Here is a 26745-nt window from a genome sequence, read left to right as displayed (position 1 = left end):
GCGCCTTTTTTTCTGCCAAGGATGGCCAGAAAAAGCAAGAGTTGGCAGCCATGGGAATGGTTTTAGCAGAGGATACATCACCTCAGACATCACTCCTTCATATTGTGGGGTATAATACCTATCCTCTACCTTGAATCTTACCGTGGGCCACTATAATTCGTCCCCGACAAGCCACATGGCCCACTGCCCATTTCCCAACTAAGGTACGCTGTGGACAGCGCAAGTTTAACACTAAAACGCCCTCATGCAAGATTGCACTAGCTTTAACCCCACATTGTGCCCCACGTTACTCAAAGAGTAGTTTAAATTACAGTCTCCGATTGATTTTTCGGACGCCCGCTAATTTCGACCTGCCTGAATATCCAAACTCTGCCATGGCACCGTCACGCACTCCATAAAGATAATGTATAATACCAACTGAAACTTGGGACGTCTGAAACCCTTCTCGTTCGATTTTCCAGACATTTTGTTTTGACCGCGAACAAAAGCTACCAAATATGCAAACAACATCGCTGCTATTTTGTTTTTTAGCAGTCGTGTTGCATGTGTATAGCCAGCTGACCTCCCATACAGCCTCGATAGCAGGCACCACTTGCTGCACCATCCCGCAAGCCGCATGGATGAATGAACTCAGTCGTCAGTCACCACGGTAGCCGTTTAGTCGCGTATGGTCACCCTCGCTTACGTCAAGCTGACCTATTGGTACCGCAACACAGCGTCCCCGCAGAAAGAGGTTGACAATTTTTTCAAGCCGCTCGGTAAATAAAGTAACTTTTTATGCGTGAATTTGTTTCTTCGAGCTGACTGATTTTCCGTAAGCTATCTCGGCCTTTTGAGGGTCCGAAAAATCGGTCGGCGACTGTATTACAACAGGCCTGGAGCTCAAATTCCCCACAGGACAAATGCACAGCCATCTTCATCGGATTGCGGTATCTCCGTTAGCACTCTTAGAATGGCTGCACTACAAGCTCAGACAACCTGTGACCAAGAAATCGTCTCGAGCACCCAGCCAGGCACTCACCACAATGAGGCGGACGGGAGCCCTCATCAGGGCGGGAGCATAGTGGTCCTCGAACAACCTGTAGAGGAAGCCCCTTGAGGGCTCATCTTCCATCATCGTCACGTCTGGGCCCCGAATGCAGCAGAGCACATCTATACGGTGGCCCTGGAAAGGAAAAAGGAAGAGAAAAAGAACCGAAGCCCAACAACTCGTTAAGAAGAAAAGTCACGGCAGGACACAGAAGATGTCAAAACAGGGAAAAGGGCTCACGCTGGTCTCAACCAAATGATGGTCTAGCAAAGATCATTTGACAGCAGAATTACAATAAGTCAATGAGCAAATCTTAAGAGACAGCGACAGTCATTCTAGTCCTCACTAGCAGCATTTCTCCTTTCCTTTTGAACAACGGGATCACAGCTGGAGAAGAACTGCTTCTCAGGAGTGGAGAGGGGTGAAACTACTTTCTGCCTGCATTGACTCCGGCTGTCAAAGGTTCAGGCTTCAACAGGGCCAATGCCACACCACCGCCTATTCACTAATACGAGGAGCGGATTGAAGAAGAGTGAATGTTATTTCTTCACTGAGAATTGAGCTCGAAGTGTTTTTCTGAAGAATGCAGAACATGAAAGAATCCAACTGAAATTGCACTAACAGCTGCACTATAAATAAAAAAAAAAGCACTCGGCCACAGATTGTTTTATTCATTTCCCTCACATATCCTTAGAGCTCTCACCAACAGGAGGGTGTGTATTACTCAAATAAAATTGCAGACATGTTAACACTGTGCTTATCTAAGTCTTGCAAAGGTCACCATTGTAAAACTAGAGTAAAAATTTCTTCAAAATTAACTTCATAACACAAATTGCTCAACAGAATGAATAGATATTACAGTGCAACTATGTACATTGCATGAGAAGAAACACGTTAGGCATTGCATTTTGGGTTCTTTCAACCTTGGACTTTCTCCCCACCTTTTGTGTGTCTACAACTTGCAACACCCTTTCCACCACTCCTTAGATTTCCGTTTTTGTTTTTTCTTAATGCAACTACTTTCACTCTGAAGATCTTTGCGGCTAGTGGGGGATGCTTCTGTGTAGCAGTGTACTGCGCAAGTAATCGCAAGGCATTTAGACGAGCTCATACCTGTTCTGAAGAGACCAAAAGAAACATTATCCGCTCCAATGTGAGACACCACAACACAGTACATATTGTTGTTCAGTTAACATAAGCAAAGGCCTACATAGAAACTTGGGCAGTTAGTAATTCACTGCTCAAATGAACTCTTAACATCGAGAAGCAACTCGAAGTAAAGAGCAAGAGACAGCACAGCAACCAATAAACAACCAGATAAAGGACAACTATACTCTACCGAAATAGCTCCCTGATTAGGTAACTTGAAATTACAAAAAACATTCACACAAAATGAAGCTGCGTTACTTCTGGAACGATAACTTGCAATGCCGCAATTTTCAATGCAGAGTGTCTAGGCTCGTTAGAAAGCCTGTAATAGAGAGGATAGGCATTTGTGCTCAGCAATCCACAGCAACACACAAGATTAGTGACAGCGGATGTGATGACAGAATAGCATTTAAAAGCACCACACTTATAATTACGGACCCACATTCAATACAGGAGGACGCTTAGAGGGGCAAAAGAAGAAAAAAAAAATGATCCTGACCATACACTTCTGATCAAAAGCCCAATTCCCTCCACCCTCACGGACCAAGAATTCAGAAATGAAAGTGCAGTCACAAGCTCTGCATCATGGAACAGCCATCACAATTTGAAGCAGCAGTAAGGCAGCTAGCTAATTCCCTGAATTGTTTTCGCTACTTCAAAGGAAACGCAGAATTGCTTGTTATCAGGACAATTTTTATGACAGTCTTTATTGCCAGGACCGCAGGTCACCTCTGCTTATGCGAATAGGACATGCCCGGAGGCCAGAGAAGGTGAGATAAAAGCTAATACTCTGTTAACCCTGTATGAGCCTCTGACCCCAAGTTGGCCAGTGCGGGCATTCCTGGAACGGTGAGAGCAATAAAGGCTAGAAAGTGCATGCAAAAAAAAAAAGGGGAAAAGAAAGCAAAATATATAATACAGCTTCCACGAAATCAGTGGAAGACCACTTGGAGCCACATAGTAGGAGCAACAAATATGAAAAGCTAGAACGTTGAACAAATCTTGCCACTGTACATGTTCTTTTTAAATTGCGCATTACGAAACAAACAAAAAAGAGGGAGGAGGAAATGGGAGACAAAATTGTTTTACTTGGTCATTCCAATTACACAGGTGTTTGCCAAACCAGTATCAATATGAGAAAGGGCTGGTAATTCTTGGTGTGCTTTGAAAGCGGAACTATAATTTGCCTTTAGAGTTCTCGGACAGTACCGCACAAAGAAACCAGTAGCAGTGAGCAATACAGTGCATAGAAGACCGGCCATCGGAGAGAGAGGGACGGGAGGCTCACCCTCCGGCGTTTGGCATCCAGTGCAAGCAGGGCAACGAAGCAGCTCATCTGGAGCACAAAGTCGAGCAGGAGGGCGACGCCAGCGTACAGGGCAAAGGTCTTCACGGCCGGCATGGTGCTCAGGCCCCCTGTCATGGAAGTAGAACCACTCAGGGTCACTTTCACATTCACGGGAATTGGTAAGAACTAGCCATGTGCGAATAGTCATTTTCTTTTTCGAATCGAATACGAAGCGAATAGTGATATTAATCGAATATTTTTCAAATAGTATCCAATATTTTCGAATCGAAGCGAATATTTTCTAATTGAATGTGATTCATAATAAATATATTAAATGGAGCAATTATGCCGGCATAAAAGACAATGGTAGTAGTATTAACACTTATTTTACTGTTTAAATGCAAGACAAAGGAAGTGACAATAAACTCGGGTTTAATGCAAGTTTATTGACAAAATGTTATGTCTGGCTCTGTGGTGGCATTGCTTGGCTTGCATGCACTACTTTTGTGGCGAGCTATTGCTGTGGATGAACACGAGCTGTTCCACATGCTCGGGAAGGAGAAGTTGCCTCCTGCACGTGACGACATTTTCTGATGCCGAGAAAAGTCTCTCGCTTGAGACTTGCGTGGCTGGGATTGAGAGGTACATGAGAGCGATCTTCGACAGTACTGGGTAGCGGCTCTTCCCCGTGTTCTTCCACCAGAGATAAGGGTTCTCAGAGTGAGTTTTCACGGGCATGCGGAGATAGTCCTCTACCTCTTCTTGTGGCTGCTGTCGGGTGCTCGCCTGCGATGAGGAGCTAGTAGAGGCCGGTGCACCAAAGACGTCCCAGACATCACTGATCACAGGTGCAGGTGTGCAGCTGGCATCAGCTTCCTTGCCACTGTCCGGAGGAAGGACCTTCTCCACGGCTGAATTGAGGTGGTTCTTTAGCCACTGTTTCTCGTTTGCTTCTGTGTAGCACACTGCCTTGAACCTCGGATCCAACAGAGTACTTAAGGCATGCGCACTCTGCGTCTTGATGTCCACAAATCGCGACTTCATGCTCCGCAGAAGGTTTCCCGCAAACGCCGCTTCTTCGCCACCATTTTGACACTGACGAGATAGAAGAATCTGCATACAGTGCACCAGTGGTATCACTTGAGCTAGTGTGGGATGCTTCTCAGAACACGATTCCCGTGTTGCCTCCTCGACACACTTCAAAACGGACATGACAGCAGCCATGAGACGCCATTCACTGCAAGTCAAGTTCTCGATCGTGTCTTGTTCGGAGAGATCAACTGAAATTGCTTGTCGCAGCTTAAGTAGACGACACATCATCTCATACTCGCTGTTCCACCGGGTGCAGACATCCTGAATCACCTCAAGCGGTTCAAGGCCCATGTTCCCTTGTGCTTCTCTTAGGCGGCTTCTTGCTTGCGAGCTCCTTTTGTAATGGCCCACAATAGCTCGGGCCTTAGAACAGAGCTCCTCGAACTTCGGTGTCTCCTTTTTTGCACTCTGAATGCACAGCTGCAGTGTGTGCGCAAAGCAACTAATGCTGAACCATGCCGTTCGCGACACTGCTCCAAGAAAATTCCTTGCGTTGTCTGTGACAACAAAAACGGGAATACCTTGAGGCAGGCCCCAATCCTCTGCAAGCTCGAGCAGCACGTCCTTCAGGTTAGCTGAAGTATGGCACTCAGGCACATGCTTGCACGCCAGGTTGTACGTGTGCGGTTGAAAGTCAGAATCAAGCAGGTGGCACGTCATGGAGACGTAACTGTCCCCTGTCCTTGACATCCATCCGTCAGTAGTTAGGGAGTAGCACGGCATCCCCTTCTCGAAATGATCGCGCAATTCGCTCAGCACTTTTTCCTTTCCTTTAGTGCAAAGCTCTAGAACAACACTTCGGGAAAACGTGGTTCTTGACGGCACTTTGTACTCGGGTACGGCGGCATGCATTAACGCCAAAAACCCTGGCTCTTCAACGAGCGAGTACGAGTGCAGCCCAGTTGCAATAAATTCAGCAACCTTTTTTGTGAGCACTTTAGCCCGCTGGCTGTCGTTACTTAACAGAGGCTTGAAGTAATGGGGTGGGCTGGCAGAACTCACGTTCGACCTTTTGTCTGCTGACCCTCTTAGTACTGTCAGCACACTCAGAAGCGCGGATCTTCTCGTACTCCTTGAAGAGTCCCGGATGAAGCCGCAAGTGATTCGCGAGGGTTGTGGTGGTGCCCGTTGGTGTTTTCAAAGACTTCTTACACGTGCGACACTTCGCAGTCGTAACTGAACGTTCGAAAAAGTTCCATATTGCACTGCGAGAACTTCGTTGAGGAGTCCCATCCATGTTTTCGGTGTGCACAGATCAAATTTGATGAAAGTTCGCCGCACAGCCCTGATACCGAGAAGGGAATGAATAAAGAATGGGCGAAATGCGCGAATGCGACGAGACCGACGCGACAAGGCGATGGACCACGGAGGAAAGAATGGACAAAGCCAAAAGCTTCCCGTGTTGCCAGACTAGCAACGTTGTAGCGAACAAGGCTTTAAAAAATAACACAAAATAGTCATAAAAATCTGCTGCTTATCTTACATTACTTTATTACGTATCAACTTGCGTTTTCAAAGGCAGTTTGCGTGCCAATTCACGCCCCAGTCTGACGGTTGCTTTTACTGGGACGCTACGCTTTTGCGGGTTGCGTGTAGCCAGTTCTTGCTTAGCCGTTCGGATTTGTTCTTGTTGCTGCTTCGACAAACCAGTCGCACACAATGTTTCTATACTTATTTTTTTTTTAAATATATATCTGTTGGATAGTTGCTATAGCTGCACGAGCTGAATTTTTACACCCCCCTCCGATCGCCAATGGCATCACGGGTGTGTTTGTTTACATTCGCTCGTCCTTGCTTGAATTCGTCACCCGCAGTAGGAGTGGACTAGCGCGCGGCGGTCGGTAAAACATTATGTAAGCGTTGTAGCACATGACAAAAGACACGGTCTCTCGTTCATTAAATCAAAATCGTGCGAACGTGCAAGGGAGGTTGATTCACTGATGCACGACCGGCTTTATAAAGCCGGTCGTGCACTGATGTATATTTTGGCGCTAACGAACGGGTGAACAGAACGAATGACAGATGTCACGCCATTTCTTGACTTGTGTGCGGCCGTTTGCGGGCGGATTTGCGTTTTCTCTCTGATTGTGGCGGTTCACCTCAGCAGAACTGCCGAACTTCGAAAATATTCGAAAATATTCGAACTTTTCGAATGGCCAAATTCGGTTTCGAAGCCGAAGTCGAATATCGGGTATTCGCTTCGAAATTCGAAAATTTCGAATATTCGCACATGGCTAGTAAGAACATGGGAACTGGCAAGAAAGTGGTGGGCTTGTTTGTCAGCAACGTTTGAGGATTTTTTTTACCAAAAGCATACCTGACTACAGGCTGTAGTTTTCCCCTCTGGACTCACTATTATTCGTCAATTGGAATTACTAGTATATTTCGCCTTAATTCATTCTGAAGAATTTATTTCTCGCGCAAAGCCACACACAAGGCAAGAGATTCCAAACAAAAGGCTGAACAACAAGTTGACCTATAATGTTCCTTGTACAGTCAAACCCGGCTATAACGAGCCCGGATAGAGCGAATTATTCTATATATCGAACAAAAATAATTCAGTTACGGAAATACATGGGAAACATATTCCTTATTACGAAGTTCACATCCGATATATCGAACTCTGGGCGCCTAGAATGGCCGCCGAAATGCATGATCTCGGAGCGGCGATTGAGATGTGGATTGGCCGCGACCACGGAGCAAGAGCCGCGACTGAGACATTGCGCCTCGCACGGAGCGACGTGACGCCCAATACTTTCCGGAACTGTTTCCGATGCGCGGGACTCGCGACGGAACCCGCCCAGTCAGTGAGTGCGGACCAAGACAGCAGCATCGGTGAACTGTGATAAGAGCTCACCAACGTTCCCGATGATATCGCCAGTGAAATCCGTCCGACGCTTATAATGAAGCGCTTTCGGCAGTCGATGTGCTCCGCCAATGCATCTTAGATTTTTGAGGACACGGACTCGAAGTGGTGCAAACAATGTTTCGTGTAGAGAATGCTATGCTAGTTGAAGCCGACAAAACGAAACTGAAAACAAAAATCACCGTTTTTTTTCCACGTGGGCTGTTAAGGCGGAAAGTAGCTTTGATATTTGCAATAAATGCATTATTTTGGTCTGTTAATGGCTACTGTATTGTGTTCGTTTCTGCATACGCGGATGGCGGAGTTGGGGAGAGGGCGGGGGGCTCCCGCGGATTGCGAACTCGTACCATTAAGCTCGTTATAGGCGGGTTCGGCTATATCGAACTATTGGATATATCGAACTAATCCCGGTGCATATTGCTGTTCGCTATAAACATGTTTGACTGTACTCACTAACTATGCCTTGGTGTAGGCTTGAAACCAAAACAAACTCTCCTGATAAAAATATCATTCTAACATAAGTAACGTACTTGGCAACAAGCCTTAACTTACCGAGCCCCAACATTTTACAGAAAATTAAAATTTCCAGTTAGTCACTAAAAGGCATAAAAACAAAACATGCTCCGACTAAAAGCGGACATCGCACACAGAGTCAAAGCTCATTGAAACACAATGGGCAATAACTGATTACCAGATACTATAAGTAGGAAACTGCCATTCCTACTTCTATCAGTGGCAAGGGCAAGCAATTATATAAGGATTTATAAGGAGACAAGTTTGGGTACCCTTCGGCTTCTCCATCTAGCAATAAACCTCGTGCTATTTACAAACTTGCCACAGAAGCCCTTTTGTGTGGGTGTTTTGTACACCAAATGATTAAAAAAAAAAAAACATGAAGTCTGAGTGTTTTGCATCAAGCATATATGCAGCGTCTTCTGGTCATGTGATGTTATCGGGTACAGTCAAATATTTTAAATATATTGACCGACTAGTTTAAAGGGACCACCAGCTTCCCGTAAAATCCCAGATCACCCACCAGAAAACTTTTGTCCCAATCTCTGCTTCAAAGAATATCGCAATGCACTGCTATTACCACAAAAGTAGTAGCGCCCAAAAACCAACGACGCTCAGAGAACTACAGCTGTCTTTTACAAAGGGGAGACACCCCTAATTTTTAACAGCACCAGCTATTCCTCATTTGATGGGCTTAGCGACTATGGCCGCTATCTATCAGCAAGCTCCAGTGATGACGACAAGCAAATAAACTTGCTCTGTATTTCGGTCATGTTTTATTCACAGTCTTAGGAAGGACGATCAAGAGACAAACACCCCCCCATGCACAGACACACACTTCCCTTTAAATATCTATGCTGAAAAGGCCACTCAGAATTGTACAGGACTGCTTCCCTGAGCCTTCCTCCAGTGGTGTCTGTTCACAAGCTATCAATAATTTCCTCCCAGCCCTCAGCCACCTTTGTGAGACAGGGGAGACGCAGCATGCACGCGAGTGGTGCCTACCTAGGAAGAAGCAGGTGGACTCGGAGAGGCTGGCCAGCAGCAGGGACGGTCCCAGGTTGCCCACCACACGGGACACCTTGTCCTCGATGGGCTCGTCCACCGACCCATCGTCTCGCTGCACCAGTAAGGGGAGAGAAAGGGAGCACGAGACCACCGCCAGTTATGGTGGCAGGGCCTTCGCAATGACGCCCAACACTTTTCCCTTCCTTGGTGCACACACACAAAAGAAACAGACCTTTGAATCCATTAACAAAAAGATACTGACTAGAAATGGGAAAAGCGCAGCACAATACATTCTCCGTAAGAGCCACTGCGGCAGATCTCAGTCTACAAAGAAAAAAAAGAAGGTAGAAAAATTTGTTTTGCCAAGCTGTTCGCTAAAGACACACTCCCTCTTTTCGCAGCATTCAAAGCAATGGTCCATACTTTCTAAAAACCAATCAATGGTAGTTGAACAGTAAGCGAAACTGCATTGTGCATGTTGTTCCTCCTCCATTCCCTCACCATTTCCCGCTGCCGTTAGGAGAAAACTACCGTATTTTCCGGTGTATAAGTCACAGTTTTTTCTGAAATTTCGATTGGTGCGTCTTATCCGCCGGTGCAGCTTATGTATGGAATAAATCCGGTACGTGGCGGCCGTGTGTGGTCCACGCTCGAAAAAGCACCTGTGTGCTGCGTGATGTCCCCACACGTTAAGAGACACAGCTCTATAGTCTAAATGAATGAATTATTTGTTAGCGAGTCGGAGGAAGAGGGCTTCGATGGTTATGCCTAAACACCGTCTGTAAGTACTTGCCATCTGGGTGTATCAATAAACCATTTTTGAGAAGTTAGTTCTGTCTAGACTTTGGACTGCAGATGTACGTGTCTAGCACTGCTTACCGCAGGAGGCGTTCAGAGGCGGCGGCCCCTGCAACCATGCATTTTCACCGCACTTTCTAAGGAACTGATGCTCTACGAGTTTGCGAGATTAACAAGTGCGTTTTGTACACCGGTGCGTCTTATACACCGGTGCAACTTGTATACGTTTTTTGGGGGGGAAAACTGTCGGTGCGTCTTATACACCGGTGCAACTTGTATACATTTTTTTGGGGGGGAAAACTGTCGTTTTGAGGGGGGTGCGACTTATACAGAAGTGCGACTCATAGACAGGAAAATACGGTACACCCCCTGGCCACAACACCCAAAGCCTTTTTCGCTGGCCCCCTCATCATCACCTGGAATCCCTGGACGAGGATGAAGATGTTGTCGACGCCGACAGCCAGCACGAGGAAGGGAATGACCTCGATGATGATGAGGGTGGCCGGGGTGCCCGTGTAGCTGAACAGGCCCAGGGAAGAGGCCACCGACGCCAGCACGATCACCACGCCCGCCAGGCCCAAGGTCACCTGGGAGTCCACCTGCACCCCACATCACCAGATGCATCGTCTCTTTTAGTCACCATCGTCAACATCAGCACCTATTTCATGCCCATTGCAGGGTGAAGGTTTCTCGACTTCATTCTCTCAATATCAGCTAGGATGTCTTTGACAAAGTTTTCTCCCTGATCCAAGACGCTTGCTTCCTATCTCTAAGCGTTCCATGGTACTTAGTAACTTCTGAAGTTTCTGTGCCGTATTCATTGTTAGGAGTACACATCACCCTCCTTTCACGTGGTGGTGTTCGGATTAAGCTAGGAAGTGGACCTTCTGGAGAACCAAAATGGACGCTACACAGTGTGCGAATCATGGAGAACCGCCTCCCACAATCCCGAGCCGGTGCACACTTCGGGGAGAGACGCGTTGCACTGAAACCGGCCCGCCGCTCCGCTGGTTCGTCAGCGCCCCCGAGAGATGGCACCACCGGTCCATGCGCGGCAAAGGCATGCTAGCTGCACGAACATGTGCGCGTGGAGAGAGTCTGATCAGAGATCCGGTCTGGGTGACTTCGGCGGAACAGTGCGGCTGCGGCGGACCAGGATCTCAGGTAACGGGTTGTTGTCGTGCGCTGTGAGTGCCCGCCTCCTGTTCGTGATCCCGACCATGACGGCGTGATTCGTGAACGCCGTTGAGCGTTGTGCTCACATGCTTGGGAGTTCCCAAATAAACGGCCGTGCTTTCGCACTACTGTCTACTGTGTTCTCGTACCGGCGAACCTCGCTGGGCTGCTGTGGATAAGGGGGCCCACGTGGTTGACATGCCAGGAGCTAGTGTGGTGGCCTACACCGGAGTACTGGCTAGGTCACACCAAGAACCCCATATATCCCACAACAGTGACAAGATGCACCACCTCTGCCGTCTGCACTATGCTTACGGCTCGCCACCAAGGTTGATGGAAGAAGAGGTATTGCAGACACTCATGCAAAGGTCATGCTAAGAAAGGGGGCCCTGGCTGCACCCTCCATCAGAGCTAAGCTGAAACACGCAACACTAGGCCCTCGCACACAACGCCTCCCATCACTGTGTCAGCACAGCAAAATCAGCCTATGCAGGAAAGAAGACCCAGGTTGATGCAAACTAATTTGACAGCCAAGTAGCCGAGTACGTGCTGTCAAGAACGGTCTCAAACAAAATGTACTTAAGGAGTGATCTTCGGGCCCAGTTACCTGGCAAACGAGCAAGCCACTCAGATAGAATTTCTAATTTTCTTTTAATGTTTGCAATAAAATTTTAACACTCCATAGCTGGACATGCCACGTCATAACCTTGTGCTATGCATAATGTTGCTTCTAGCAGCAATGCTAAGCCAGCTGCAGAGATTTCTTTCCTAACCCTGACAAAGGTAGTATGCATCCAATTCAGCTGCATGCAACAAGAAATTTAAAAAAGAAAGAAAGAAAGAAAGAAAGAAAGAAAGAAAGAAAGAAAGAAAGAAAGAAAGGATGCTCCACTCACCAGCACAGTCTTGGGGGAGCGGTACTGTCCCAGGGCAAGGGTCACGTACACAAACATGACAAAGTAGCTCACTAGGACCGTAAACACGTCAGACTGACTCTCCCTATCCAGCTCGTCCTCCACAGAGCTCTGCATGGGGGAAGAAACAAGAGAACAGAGACAATCAGGGGGGGGGGACATCAACCGACCAAATCTGCAAGTACCAAGTACAGCGGTGCCTCCTAAACAACACGAAAACCCCATCACTACAAAATGCCCCTCAGCTCCTAGCCGCGATCAAACAGCGGGTAGCTTGGCACGAGGTTATGAATCCCCCGTAACGCTGATCTAGCAACTAGGAAAGTGAAAACTTTCACAAATTAGTAGCAGTCTGTTCTTTTCTCACAGCTCCACAGCAATTAAAAAAAAATAAGAGCACAGGTAGCAATAAGGCTGTTTTTCTTCACATTAGAACCCTTTCCATTTATCCCCCCAAACCCAATTTTAGCGAATACTGACAGCATCATACATAACTGCAGATGCTTACAAAAAGCAGCCTCTGTAAACGTACACCTCAACGTCAAGAAGCATATCTGTGACCGGGTAGTTGAGGTACAGCATACCGCAGTGGTGACAGAACATGGGCTTGGAACTTGGCAAGCAGGGGTATGCTATCCACCAAAAAATGTTTTTTGCAATCTCAGCGCACAGGCCCCCACCTGTGCCTGACACCACTCTTTCGCTAAATCACCCTATGCAAATTTTCAGTCTCTCCTAACATCACTGCAGGCCAATAAAGTGCCTTGAATGGAAGAGACAAGGCAGCAACATAGGTCTCTGCATTTGACGAGACATCCCCACTAGCTTCTTATTCAGAAGCACCTTGCTGTTCAACTGGCCTGAATTATGTTCAATCCACTATCTTACCTCTGAGAGAAATGCAATGCTCATGTTGGGGCTGGAGAAAGACTTGAGTGTCTTGATGAACCTGCGGGTACGGAGTTCCCAGATCACATTTTTGAATTTCTCTCCCAATCCACAACATGTACTGAAAGCAGTGAAACAATGCATCCCTAGCTGAACAAAGGTACAGGTATTTGTGATATGCGTAGCAATGACATAAAAACTGTCAGAACGTGTCAGCAAGATATTCTGACTTGCAAGATTGTGATAGTGAAGCACTGCAACTTACGCTGCAGATGGAAAATTCAGGTAGTCAGACCTTTGCGCATTCACTTGCTCATTTACTAGTTCTACATAAAAATAAAACGGCCCAAAACATTATACATAAAAAGTGAAAAAAAAAATTTGAGCATGTTGTTGTAAATCGTGTTTGAACCTCTCGTGCAAATGTCACGTGGTTCGGATGAGCCACGCAACGAAGGATTGATGTACATGCAGCACGCAGTGAGTGCTTAACATCTGTGCTTTTTGTGAACTTGAAAGACCTAGACGCTTGTCTTCACGGATGCCTGGTTTTCTTCCCACACGTCTTGCACAGCCTCAGGATACTACCCTCCCCCTTCACACTTTTGCCATACTTTTCTTCTGTGATTTCCTGCCCGCTACATCTCATGTACCTTCGGCGCTTTCTTCATTCGTTCGGTTACATTGAGGGACAACAGCGAGGCCAAACCCCAGGAGCGGGCGCTTAAAGGGGTACTGACACAAAATTTTGAAGGCGAGATAACTTCGGAGATCGATTGGTGTAAACACATATACATCATCTGCAAAATATCAGCGGCGAATACTGCCTAGAACATATTTAAAGTCAATTTTAAACTGTGCAAAACGCAACCGAGCAGCCAGTAGAGGACCACGCGCAATCGACATCCCGTGGATATTTTGTAAATAAACAACATCCAAACACGTCACGAGTTTGTGTTTGCCGCTTCCGCACTGCCGGCGTTTTTTGCCGGCTCGCCCGGCTCGCCGCTCCAATCGGAGGGCGGAGCTTCTGCTCTCGAGAACGAACGATTCGATCGTTGGCGGCGGAGGCGCAGTGACTTCATCGGCTCATCGCGCAGCTGGCCGCAACCAAAGTTCTACAGCGATTCCAGGCACTCTGTTTCTATTTTTTTTTATTAACATTGGATGCGAAAACGCGCCGGAGACGCAAAAAGCCCACTGAACGAGCCGCACGGTCGCTGTGCAGGCGGCGGCCACGGCCGCGAAGTGGCCCAGGCCGGCGCAGGTAGCTCGAGTGATAGCTTGTTACCGCTGCCAAGTCCCAACCATGGCAGCTTATATGAGAAAGGAGTTAGTGATGCAATGGCGGGTTGCATTAAAAATTGTCATCTGCGTCGCTTACGAGAGCGGCAATCGAATATCCGCTGCAGTGCTAAGCCGAACACATCTGTAGGCGGACCTGTAGGCAGACCGGCTGGCTGCTCCCAGCACGTCTTGCCACCCACTGTCTCGAGCGTCGCGCGTTGTTCTTTAGCCACGGTAGCATTTGCACTCACAGCGCCTGCGTCACGTCCATGGTCGCTTTTTAATTAAGCGGCTCACAAGATCAGTACGGGGGGGCATTCGCAGAAACTGCCGGCGATGCAGATTCGACAGTGCTACGGCAGCTCTGCTCTGCGATATCCCTCCGACGGTCACGTGGTCAGCTTTGTTCACACAAAATCCACAAAATCCATCGTTTCGCGGCACTCGCTGAAACCGAAACTGCGACTGGCCGCATTAAAAATGCCTCTAATTAAACAACCGTCGCACACTGAAGCAAATGAGGTTTCTACGGGTTATAAGTAGGTCACTAGCTACTTATCGCAACAAAAAAAGCAAATGCAAAATTTTTGTGTCAGTGCCCCCTTTAGCTGGCACTTCAAAATGCACCAAAGCAGCAAAACGTAAAAACTCGGTCAACATGGTCATGAAGAAACAAGTTAATTAACACATTTTAAATATTAGTGGATGATATATCTTGCTGCAAGAAGGGCCAACTCTTCATTACTCATTTCTGCCACTTTTTCCAAAATACCCTCTCTCGCTCTTTTTTTTTTCTTTTTGTTTAGATTAGACATGCAAGTACCATCCACATTCACCCAGCATACCTCATGGTTAGTCCACGCTCGTTTTGTGTGCGGTTTACGCACATCAGGCTTTTTTTTTTTTTTTTTTGCACACCTGCAGCATATGCAACAAGGGGTCATGCAGACAAAATACAAGTTTGGTTTATTCTGAAGATTTCGTGTTTTGTAGTGCCCCAGGCCTTCTCCGGCAGCAGAAGATGCTGTAGTCACTGAAAAATTAATCAATTCAGGTTAAAATTTTCATTCTCCCGCCAAATCGTGTTTGCGTGATGTCTGCCACGAAGTCATGAGGGCGGATATTCAAACGAAGTTACAGTGCGTCATTATGCTCCGCGACCTTGCTTATCGTTCGCCCTCCCAGAAGGCGCTACCATAGTCAGCCGCAGATCATTGTCCGCCGTTGCCTTTTTAGGTGCGGAGTACCTTAGGATCGCACAGTGTCCGTCCGCGTCCGTGCGATAGCATTTTCAATCGCAAAAAATCGCACAGGCACCGGCAGGATTCAAGCCTGTGTCTGGTTGACCAAACAGAGTTATTGTCAGTCGTTTTACTCATTAGGCTACCTACGACCGTGAGTTAGTACCCGAGATTCAAACGACTTACTCCCTCGCCCGTAGCGGTGCAGAGTACCTTAGGACCTCCCAATTTCCGTCCGCGTCCATCCGTGCGCACACCACCATCAAGCGAAAATCAAGCAAAATTCGATTTGAGCCATGAGTTGCAGTTTCATTTAGGGAATAATCAAGGTGCAACTCACGGTTCAAATCGAATGACGGTCGGGGCGCAAATCGAATGACGGTCGGGGCGCAAATCGGATGTCATTTTGAGTCCCCGTACTCCGCACCCTCGCCATCATTCACGGAGTGGAGATGCTGCCATTTTTTTTTACTGTATTTGCTCCTGGCTTGTTTTTGTTACGGTAGAGAGTAATCGTTTTGTAAAACATGGGGCATGCCCGACAAACAGGTCACGTAAGGCGACATTGCTTATGCCAATTGGCCAGGGTCATGTAAGAAAGCTCCAACGCGGCGGACTGCTGTGCAGCTAAAACAAGCATAGTACACCCAGTACCAACAGCAGTGCGCATCGGCACTTCTATGTTTATATGTATTTTTGTAACTTTCATTGCTTGCCCGACATAGCTCGTTCGGCAAGCTTATAAGCCGTGCCTAATTTGCGTTTGCTTTTGCCGGCCTCAGCCAATCACACAGCTGGCTGGTATGAAAATGAGCTGATGGGTCGCATGGCCATTCCCTTTTTCTCGTAATTATATAGCTTATTTGAGCAAAGCTTCGGTTAAAAGTGGAGTCAGTATGATTCTAACGAGGCAATCTTTCAAATGAACCAAACTTGTGTTTTGTCTGCATGGACCCCCTAAGTGTTCCTTGAAGCCACCACCCTGGTAGTAGGCAACGTCGGATAAATCAAGTACTTCTCTACTAAAGCAAGCATGCACAGGGTTGTAATCATCCTTGAAAAGCAGACTCACTCCCGCTCCCAGGCGATGGCAGGTCCCAGCAGCGATGTGTTGACGTGGTTGTTCACCAGAATAGTGATGACCAGGGCCGATGCCAAGGAGTACTGGTCGTTGACAACATTGCCCAGACCCACGTAGGGCTGCACTGGCCCCCCATACTCGCCCAGGCAGGGCACGCCGGCAAAGGCGTCGTCGCTGGGCGACAGGGGAGAGCTGCAAGAGGGACAAGGGCGAGCACGAGTGCCGCTTTTGCAAGGTGCAACGAGGACAGCCTCCCTACGCCAGACCAATAGACATGAATGGCATTGTTCTCTAGCTTCTCATTAATTCAGAAACCCAACACAAGCCTCCCCACTGGTTATTCCCAAACTGGCTTTTTCATCCTAAACAAGACATTCCAGGAAGTCTGTTTTGTTAATGCTGTTGCACATTTTTTTTGCGTTGTGCACTACATTTTTGTTTCAGTGAATTATTGCACTGCCGCTAGTCACACTCTCTATGCAGCTATGTTGACGATGTGATACCAAACAGAGAGAGGCCAGTCACAGCAGGTCACTGGGAGAATCAACGAGAAACTCACCAGTCATAGGACAATGCATGTTAAAGTTATAATAGATGCCTTTCTATAAAAGTCAAGACCGTCTCCTTCAGGAAGCGGATGGTGCAGCCGTATCCCTCGTCCAGATGCTGACAGAACACAGCCTCAGTGAATGGATACCAAGCACGGAGAACTTGAACCACGTACCACAACTTGGCTCTTCCTTATCAGAATAAAATATTCGCAAGAAATGCAGGCACTGAAAGCAGCTAGACACTGACAGTCAAGAACAGCTGCAATTAGCAAAGTGCTCACTTCTCAGAGGTTGTTGGACAGCAATCTGTCATTTAACACTTGTGTTACCGCACCTATTCCCATCGATAATATGTTATCGATGAATACAAATTCAAATTTTGGCGCTCTCCGAGCACTTCCAGACAGCTATCGCCATCCAAAGGGTAAAGGAGAAAGTATTTCATCAATTTCACTTTCGCGTTTATTGTCTGTGCCGTGGAAGGGGAGGGGGGGGGGGATTTTGAAATGTCCTTCGCTGATGGGGAGCAGGCACACGTGGTTTCGATTATGGAGTTGTCAACGCTTGCAGATGCTTCACGCGAACGGCAAATTTCGACAAATTTAGAGGAATCCAAGCTGAAATCTTTGGATGATGCCAGCAGCACAGACACAGAAGACAACTTCGATTGGTCAGACTTTAGTACGGATGGCAAAAGTGCGTCAAAGTGCCCCGGAACATTAACAGGTATCTGCTGTTGAGTTTCGTGTCCTCTTTCGGCCGTTTTATCGCAGGCACACATTGATGTAAACAGCTCCTGCCTGTTATAAAGGTTACAGCTCCTATCTACGGGGTCTCGGCTTCGTTCGGGCAAGACCACTTGGCTCCGGCTGCACAAAGAGTCAGATTCTCTCAGCAAAGATGGCCCGGAGTTTGCTTTGGCGTAGCGCTCCTGGATAGCGCACAGCGGCTCGTCAGAGCCGTAGATTTTGTCGGCAGCGTCCAGAAGTTCCGGAGCTGTGACGGAGCTTGCACTTGCTTCGATCAGTTCGCTTTCAGCTTGAGCTCATTGAACAGCTGCTGGGCTGTGATGAGCAAGATCTCGTGGGCCCCACCTAAACTGCACCTCAAGGTCCCCAGCACCAACCACAAAAAAGTGAAAAACACCGGAACTGCAAACTGTGCGACGAAGAAAGGAAGGTTGAGCAAAAAACAAATATCTGCGAAACATGCACAGCCAACCTGTCTTTCTACACATCAAGCAACTGCTTCACACGGCGGCATGACAGGCACTAGTGTTTATATTTTTGTATGTATGTAAATAACTTTCAAACTTACACAGCTCATACAGTGGAACCCTGCTGGTATGTCCCCCGAACTTACGACGACCTGCTTCTTACGAGGGAACACCGCAGTCCCGGCAAACTCCCCATAGAAACAGTATTAAAAATCCCAATGATAGGACGCTCAGGTGCATGCGGTACGTTTCATACGACGGACCCTGGCGCGGATAAACAGGCGTTTTTTCCCATATTTTACACCGCTTTGCCGCTTCATGCCGAACTTTATTCTTAACACCCATTTGACACTGCTTGATGTGCAAAGGTCCACATGAAGGTGAGACCACTCGCTCAACAGATGCAAGCAAGTAGGCAGGTACTCGTGAACGGGAGTTAACTTTCGACGGCCCTACGCAGCAGCAGTACGCAAACGCGCCAACCCCAAGAAGTCATGGTTCATGGTTTAGGGGGCTGGCGGATCGTAAATTTGAAGCTCCCATCGAGACGCCAACGAATGCGAAAACACTATGATGCAACCCCACGGCGAGGACTAACACCCGCTTTCCTCGCCGCTCGATCAAAGTTTCATCCTCTTACGACGCTCTCCCCCCCCTCTCTCTGCTCTCTGCTGATCAGTGTCTTTCAAAGCGGCGTTGCCACTCCGCTTCTTTCTTTGCTAGGGTGCCTAAATTCACGCGCGTCCGCCGCAAGGGTGGAGACACCTATACGTTAGCACGGCCATTTTGGGTCACTTGCTGGCCGCCGCAGCAAGTCACTGTAGCAAGACGGCACTATAATTTTCGGCGCAACGCGATTTACTCCCGATGTTTGAATCATCTTATCTATCTCGCATTGCTGGACCTTGTGGGAAGCGAAAACACCTTTGTGTCAAGTACTATGAGCCAATAGCGAGGGCATAGGGCGTTCGAAGGGTGTCTCCACCCTGTACGGGAAATTCCATTTGTTTTTTTTGTTCATGTCCGCTTAAACTTAGCAGTTTCACACTCACTTTTTCCCATGCTTTTACCTCTCTCAATTCACTCGACCACGTCGGCCTTATCTCGCGAGCGGAAGGCGCGGGGCTGGCGGGCTGTAAATAGCGCCTGATGGCACGAGTGTCGCGTAGTGCGTGGCACTTTGCTGGCGGGCTAGCTCGGACGCCGTGGAGGGGAGAGGGGTACAGCAACATAGGCGTTTATTTTTTTTAAAGAACTTGGAATTTCAGATAAAGGTTCGCAAATCAAGCGAGAATGCGCTAAATATCGTAGTTTAAATAAGTTCCTAGCCCACCTGTCGCGCGAGACCGTCTACTAGGACGGCATTTACCCGCACCCCGGTCGTACGACACCCCGGTCATACGACGCTTTCTCGCAGTCCCTTGAATGTCGTATTATCGGGGTTCCACTGCATTTGCAGTATTATTCAATGCGAACCTGTGTTAAAAGTGTATATTTCAAAATGTTTTTGTGTACACTCTGTGCACAAAGTAGCATTGACATTTTCATCTTGTCTCTTTCTCTTTTTTTTTTTTTTACTTTTTTGTTTTGATATTTTTTTCATAAAATTCGTAATAAATCTGTTGTTTGAAATTATTCCCGTTGGACAGCCCTATCCTTCCTCAATCATTTCATACCTTACACTTTAGCATCCCTCATTTTCTGTGGCAGTAAAAAAATATATCCTGGACTACTCCAAAACAACCGATTTTTCCACGGTGGCCCCACTAGAGTGTATGTGCATGCTGTTGGTTGGAGGCAAAAGCAAGTTCCCAGGCGCAGTGCGAGGCTGCTGCTTCTTCCCCAGGAATGGGGGGGCCCACCTGAAGCAGAAGAAGAGGTGCTCGAGGTAGGTCCGGTTCTTGTAGCTCAGGTCCAGCAGGGTGGCGTTGTTCTGGAACCAGCCCAGAGGCGACTGCACCATGCACTTGCCGTTGCTCAGGGGCGAGAAGCAGATGTCCTCCAGGGTGACCTTCCGCCCCTGGTACTCAGCCGTGAGCCCCAGAAGCTTCGCCTGCAGCGACGCCACCTGCACAGAGACATGACGCAAGACAGGGATGAATAATAACAATATTAATAATTTTTTATTGTCCGGGTGCAAATATACAACAAATTATCCAGCTCGCATAAGCCCATAGGCTTGTGGGCATAGCTGGGCAGCCTCAGCACTATAGACATAGGCGAAACAGATGCCCTAGCATCTTAAAAGCAAAAAGAAAAAAAAAAATCAGGGACAGATTGAAGGGGAAGGAGGAGGCAGAAAAAAAGCCTCTGATGATTGCGAGTACACTTTTCAAAGAAAATGAAAAATTTTCAGATACTATATAGAAATTTTCCCGAATGTGAGGCAAACCAAAAGTATACTAAAAAATGTGGGGGGGGGAAGGGGGGGGGGGGGGGGGGGAGGTTTGCTGGTACCGGTCGTGTCACAGTGCCAGACGAGTGTGGCATGAGCGAATGTCTCCAAACAATAAGTATTTGTTACTGCTAGGAGAGCATGAGTATTTGAGCTCAGAATCCTATTTGAACAATTACAGAAGAAATAAATTGATCTGAAGTTCAAACACCAGTAAACTTATACAGTCTTGTTAAAGGGACCCTGCAACACTTGCCATCGACTACTAGTAATGTATTTTGGGATAAAGTCTATTGTCAAAGAAAACTCCTCCCGTAAGAATTATGAAAATCAATTCACAATTAACGAAACTACGCGCGATGAGAAATCGCGCATAATCGTTCCCTCTCAACTCGACCGTGAACAACGCGATGAAAGCTGCGCGCTCTCTCCCGGAGAGGGGGGCGGCTCGCGGCGTTCTCTTCGGCGGCCTTCGATATATCACATGCCGGGTAGTTTTCTCCTTTTCTCCGCAACGCGGAGGGGCCTATTTCCGGTCTGGTGCCACAAAAAAGCAGGCATTGGTGCCTGCTCGCAAGTGCGCGCTCGGGCTGGTAGGGCGTTTTTGAAGCAATAAACGTTTGTAGTCGAGTGGTCCCGTTGAAAGGGAAGTATTGAGCTCATCACTCAAACTCTGCGCGCACTCAAAACGCAAAGAAACGGCAAAACTGTGCCTACAGGTTCAGACATAGAAGAGGTTCGTACACAGCGATGACGACGACGGAAATGGGAGAATCTAGCCGCGAAGTTGACCAGTGACAGCCGATCGGGCAGCCATGGCCTATGTGACGTCCCTTAGGCCATGCCAGGGGTTGCATAATGAGGACAACTGAAGAGAGAGCGGTTGGTTTTTCCGCTTCTTTCACAGCGATTTGCGCGCTCACCGCTTCACGTGCACATGTAATATTTGGCTCAGGTATTCCTGGCAGTGTAATCTAAACGTCGCGCAGGTTTACTTGCACTGCTCAAAGAGTGTTGCAGGGTCCCTTTAAAGGGGCCATGCAGAAAACATACAAGTGTGTTTTATTCGGGAGAATTTGCGTTTTAAAGTGCCCCCAGCCCTTGCCCGCCACCAAATAATGCTTTAGTCACTGAGAAATTAAATTTTTAAGTTAAAATTTTCATTCTCCTGCCAAATCGTGTGTTTTGCGACGCCTGCGATGTCGTGACCAGGACAGGTCTTCAAACAAATGCCAGTGTGCTGCTCAGTCTGCAGCATACTGCGTAGCAACTTGTTTGCTGTCAGTCCTCCTAGATGGCACCACCATACTGCTCCGCACCGTCCTTCACTTTTGTTTTGTTTTTGACCATATTTGCACCTGGCTTGTTTTTGCTACGGTTGGTAGTAATCATTTTGTGAAACATGGGGTGTGTTCGACAAACAGGGTCACGTAAGACACCGTCGTTAACGCCAATTGGCTAGTGTCAAGTGAGACAACCCCAACGCGCCGGACTGCGGTGCAGCTATAACAAGCATAGTGTGCGCCGTACCAACAGAAGTACGCACTGGCACCACTAAGTTTACGTGTACTTTCGTAACTTCCATTGTTCGCCCCAACATTCTGACTGCTGCAGAATGAATATGCATAACATTTAAGTGAAAAAAGCATAAGCCCTACCTAACTTGTGTTTGCTTTTGCCGGCCTCAGCCAATCGTGCGGCTGTGCATACGACGTCATAAGTTCCTAGTGCGGGAAATGAGCTAGTGAGTCACATGGCCATTCCCTTTATTCCCCTAATTATATAGCTTATTTGAGTGAAGTTTCCGTTAAAAGTAGTGTCAGTATGATTCTAAAGAGGCCTCTTTAATTAACCATCTTAGCTAGAAAAATATATAAATTGCAGTCCCTGCCTTTGAGAGGGATGGGGTGGTACACAGAATATGAAGTTGAGGTATATGAATTAGCTGGAAGCATTATTGGGTCACTTAACACAGCATTGTGTCCATAAGCGTGAGCATTATTTTCGGGTAAGGGGACAGGGCTGCTATCCTGCTGCAAGTTCTGCCCCTCTCGCACCAGTGAGGGACAGGGGAACCCACCCTGGAGTCGCGTAAAGAGAAGGCCAAAAGAGAGGAGCTCTTTTGTCTGGCACGGTAGTCCTGCTCCCTCAACGTGCACACATGCACGTATGTCATCATCTCAAACCGCTACTCCAGATACAAAATTGAGCAAAAAAAGAGAGAGAAAAAAAAAACTGAATCCTTTTACCGACAGGAAAGGAGCCTGCTTCACAGTGCTAGTACCATGGCAGCTATTTCTATTTTGTAGGAGTAACAAAAAGGCCCCTTTCATTTGTAAGAATTCTATAACCTCTGATTGATACATAGACCTTTCAATGAAAACCTCGGGCAATGCACACATGTACTCAATTTTAATGCACACACTACTCAGAGACCCAATTTCCCGGAAGAAAAGGTACGCTTAGCTTCAAGCAAATCCCGCAGTACTTCCCCAACTTGTTTAGATGAATGCAGGAAAGCAGCCACTGTGCTGTACTATCCCGCTGTGCTCACACTTTCTCATGTTTCAGCGATTAGAGCAGTGCTCGTTATATTCCAAGATTCTTGCGACCTCTGATCGGCCCAGAGACTGCAGTGGAATGTGGCCTTTACTGCGACCCAAAGTCACAATTCTTGTAGATGGCATATAGCAAGTCTGTTCCTAACTTTGCAATTTTAACCACTTACTTCTGGTTAGAACTGACTCATCAAAAGAATTAAAGAGAACCTCGCTGAGTATTTGCAGGCCAATGTGGAAAAGGCAAAACTCACTAAGCAGACGAGTTCGCCTTTTGCGCATGCACTCTCTCTCTCTCTCTCTCTCTCTCTCTCTCTCTCTCTCTCTCTCTCTCTCTCTCTCTCTCTCTCTCTCTCTCTCTCTCTCTCTCTCTCTCTCTCTCTCTCTCTCTCTCTCTCTCTCTCTCTCTCTCTCTCTCTCTCTCTCTCTCTCTCTCTCTTTCTCTCTTTCTTTCTTTCTTTCTTTCTTTCTTTCAGAACTGAACCCCCTCCCCCGCAAAGTGTAGAAGTCCATGACCCGTTTATATATCTGCTCCAAGGCAGAGCAGTACACTCCCCAGCATAAAAACAAAGTTAAACTAAACAAACAGCACTTGCCTTGTAATGCAGTCTATGAAGAAAAAAAAATACTGAACGAAAACTAATTGCTTCGTGATTAGTCTATGAGGAAAAAAAAAATGCTGCATGCCTGTTGGATTTTTTTTTTTGTGTGCAACGTGATCTAACACGTGTAAGACACCCACACGCCTATTCCTCACACATCAATGCTTCCAAACATTTTTTTCTTTTTTCTTTTTGAGGGAACTCTTGTTACGCGTCATAATTCAAACCAAAGTGGTACGTGTCCCTCAGTGTATCTCACCTCGTGAAGAAACTCCCTGTCGAACACGTTCCCAAAGTTGACTGTCAGGTTGTACCGCTTCAGGTGAAGTGTGTATGGGATCAGATGGCCACCATTCCGTGTGATGACCACTTGCTGGACCCTGTAGAAAGGCCTGCACAAACAGAAAGATCACCCAAACAGCCATTCAGCCACAAACCGTGCCAGTCATTTTTCAGCTACCTCTTGCCCACACTATCTTATACATGTGATCATGCATCTACACTTGCAGCCTACATTTAAAGAACTAAAGAACTACACGGCTACCCGAAAGCAAGAACCCCTCAAATGCTTATTGGTTGCACACATGCAAGGCTATTCCCCTGTTTCAGGTTATAGCATATGTTTAATGTAAACACTTGTCATTTGGTAAAGCTGCTGGCATTATGCAGATGACAAAGGTTTTCAATAAAACTCTTACTTTAAGCTTCATTTTCCGAAATTTCCAGCTTTCTTGAAACACATTGCCCCAGCCTATCTACACAATTTTACAATCAAAGTCATCTATACTGTTCACAACAGACTGAAGCTGGCAGGAAATGCAAGGCAGGTTGAGCTGAAAGCATGTCTCTGAAAAGAGCAAGTATGCATCCACTCTTCTTGTAGTATTTGCCATTGGATGCTGCCTAACATCTAAATGCAGACTGCAATATCCCTCAGTACCTCAGAACTGGTTCGAAAGTTCACAGTGAACACAAAGGGACTGGTCTTGCGTCTATTTCATAATCGAGTGGAATCACATTTCTCACTTTTTATGTTCAAGGTTTCCATTTGTCCCTCAAGCAAAGCAATTTCTCACCGCTACTATTATTATTGTCCACTACCACGAGCATAGGCTACTAGAGTTTCAGACAAAGCTATTGTCCGCTTCACACAGGTCCCAATCATTTTTATCCAGAGTTATGCCCAACCACAGCCACTGCCGGCAGCATTAAAGGGCGCCGTAATTGGCCAAAACACGCGACATTTTTTTCGGTGGCATGTTTCTGCAGTCGCAGAAGATCTGCAGGCTGACCCGTGCCTGCATCCGCAAATCAACATCCCTCACGGTCTTGGCAAAACATCCCGCCCACGTAGGTGACGAGAAACTGTCACTGCGTGCGTCATCACAAGCAACGCCCGTACCCGAACTCCTTGTCGAACTGATCTCGCTCCAGGCGTGCCCTGCTGTTTGGGGCAGACCACAGCTCCACGGGGTTGGTGCGGATGGTGAAGAAGTAGTCAGGCCCGCACAGCAGGTTCCCACAAGGACCAGGGAGGCCACAATGGACCGTCACAGGCCGGCGGGCACACAGTCCGCCCCAGCGAGCAAAGGCCGCCACAAAGGGCCCGCTGCAGCCGTCCGCCCTTGGGCGCAAAGCCGTCCCTTGGCGTAGAGGGGCGCGTCGTCGGCCGTGTCTGTCGACATGCCTGCAAGCAAGACAGAATATGGGGTCGAGTAGGGTGCAAGCATCTCTAACACCACCAAGAAGCGTTCCCAATCAGCTTGACACACATCGCGTACAATTAGGCCCAGTGTCACTGAAGCCCCTTCGCCTTTTAAAAAGCAGTTAGCAGTTATCTCGAGTCAAATTAGGCTTTACATACGTGAGAGTAAGTCGGACAAAAGACATTTAAGAGGTGAAATAAAAAGCCAAGCTGCTTGCTTACCTAAGCCCTTGATAGAACACACATGCAGTCAGAGGAAAAAAAGACACAGACACAGCAAAATGATACAGAAAACTGAATTCTTTTGCCTTTCAGAGAAATATAAATGGTCCGCTTTAATTAACCTCCTTTGGCGCAGCTGTAATATTACTCAACTTTGCAAGAGGTGCGGCAATCAGCCATTACACATCTGCCTTTGGGATGGAACAGTTAAGATGTTGGCTACCCAATTCAGCCCAATAGAAAAAGGCAGCACCATCAAAACAGTGTTACAGGCCTCTTCTATTTTTGGAAGGAATATAGACACACCAAGTTTTAGCGCTTCCCTAACTCATGGCTTACACTTTCCAAGTGTGTGAGCATGACTGTTCCCAAATACAAGGAGCAAGAAAAGTCATTAAAGCATTTTTTTTATTTCTATCTTAAAACTAGCACAGCAGAGATTATGTGAAAGATCAGTACTATTGCCAGGTTAGCATAAAAAACCAAATCACTTTCAAATGAGACGTCATGAATGTGTACTTATCACATAAAAAGACGCTACCAAACTGGACGAGATGAAGCACTGAATGTCGTGTCAACAAACAACAGGCTTGCCCAACACGTCAGTTATAAACGATTGCCTAGCAAAGATCTTAATTGAAATGAGCCAGTCCCCACGCAGCAACGAAAAAGTCATTCAAGGCTTTCGGTGCATTTAAGCTTGCGCTAGTGCTTCTCAAGACCTGTGCATGCTGTTTATAAAGCGGGTGGAAAAAAAAATAATAAATAAGACTAAAGCATAAAAGATGGCGCGATATCAAAGATAGCAGCGGCATATTGGACTTACTCGCATTCACGCAGCAAGAGGGCCCAGCATTCGGTCCCTGCTTGTACTGTGCGAGAATGTAGGAGACCAAGACTACTACGAAGAATGCGGCGTAGGTGAGGGTGGCCAGCAGGTAGTAGCCGTTGATGCCGCCCAGCTTCCAGGTTTCCTTGGGCTGCGGGTAGTCGGGAGGCTTGCACGACTCGAGGCACGTGGCGCAGCCGCACGGTTTCTGCCCGGGGGCACCGGGCTCGGAGCATTTCTTGGCGCTGGCATTCATAGGCAGGTATGTGTGGTTGTGGGAGACGATGGGAATGTCTGGAGCAGAGAGCAGGGAGAAAGACGCACTGAGCACTCACA

General features: G+C 47.3%; 2 protein-coding genes across 2 annotated transcripts in view; one reads left to right on the top strand and one right to left on the bottom strand.

Annotated features, from left to right (window-relative positions):
- LOC144174516 (phosphate-regulating neutral endopeptidase PHEX-like) overlaps positions 1–26745 on the top strand; it is a 190251-nt gene that overhangs the window by 89319 nt on the left and 74187 nt on the right. The gene's annotated exons all lie outside the window — the stretch shown is intronic.
- The window catches only part of LOC144174513 (NPC intracellular cholesterol transporter 1-like), a 72473-nt gene that overhangs the window by 22684 nt on the left and 23044 nt on the right, over positions 1–26745 (bottom strand). Inside the window, 15 exon segments of the mRNA XM_077703253.1 lie at positions 1022–1165; positions 3468–3595; positions 8944–9058; positions 10161–10343; positions 11817–11945; positions 12723–12783; positions 16323–16523; positions 19961–20166; positions 23913–24045; positions 25056–25147; positions 25150–25197; positions 25199–25252; positions 25254–25295; positions 25297–25340; positions 26407–26703. Of these exon segments, the coding sequence (XP_077559379.1) occupies positions 1022–1165; positions 3468–3595; positions 8944–9058; positions 10161–10343; positions 11817–11945; positions 12723–12783; positions 16323–16523; positions 19961–20166; positions 23913–24045; positions 25056–25147; positions 25150–25197; positions 25199–25252; positions 25254–25295; positions 25297–25340; positions 26407–26703 (1877 nt within the window).

This window comes from Haemaphysalis longicornis, unplaced genomic scaffold, assembly GCF_048455015.1.
Source record: "Haemaphysalis longicornis isolate Haplotype H1 unplaced genomic scaffold, Haemaphysalis longicornis Haplotype H1 scaffold_3, whole genome shotgun sequence".
In the NCBI taxonomy this organism is placed as follows: domain Eukaryota; kingdom Metazoa; phylum Arthropoda; class Arachnida; order Ixodida; family Ixodidae; genus Haemaphysalis; species Haemaphysalis longicornis.
This window is presented reverse-complemented; position numbering and strand designations above follow the sequence as displayed.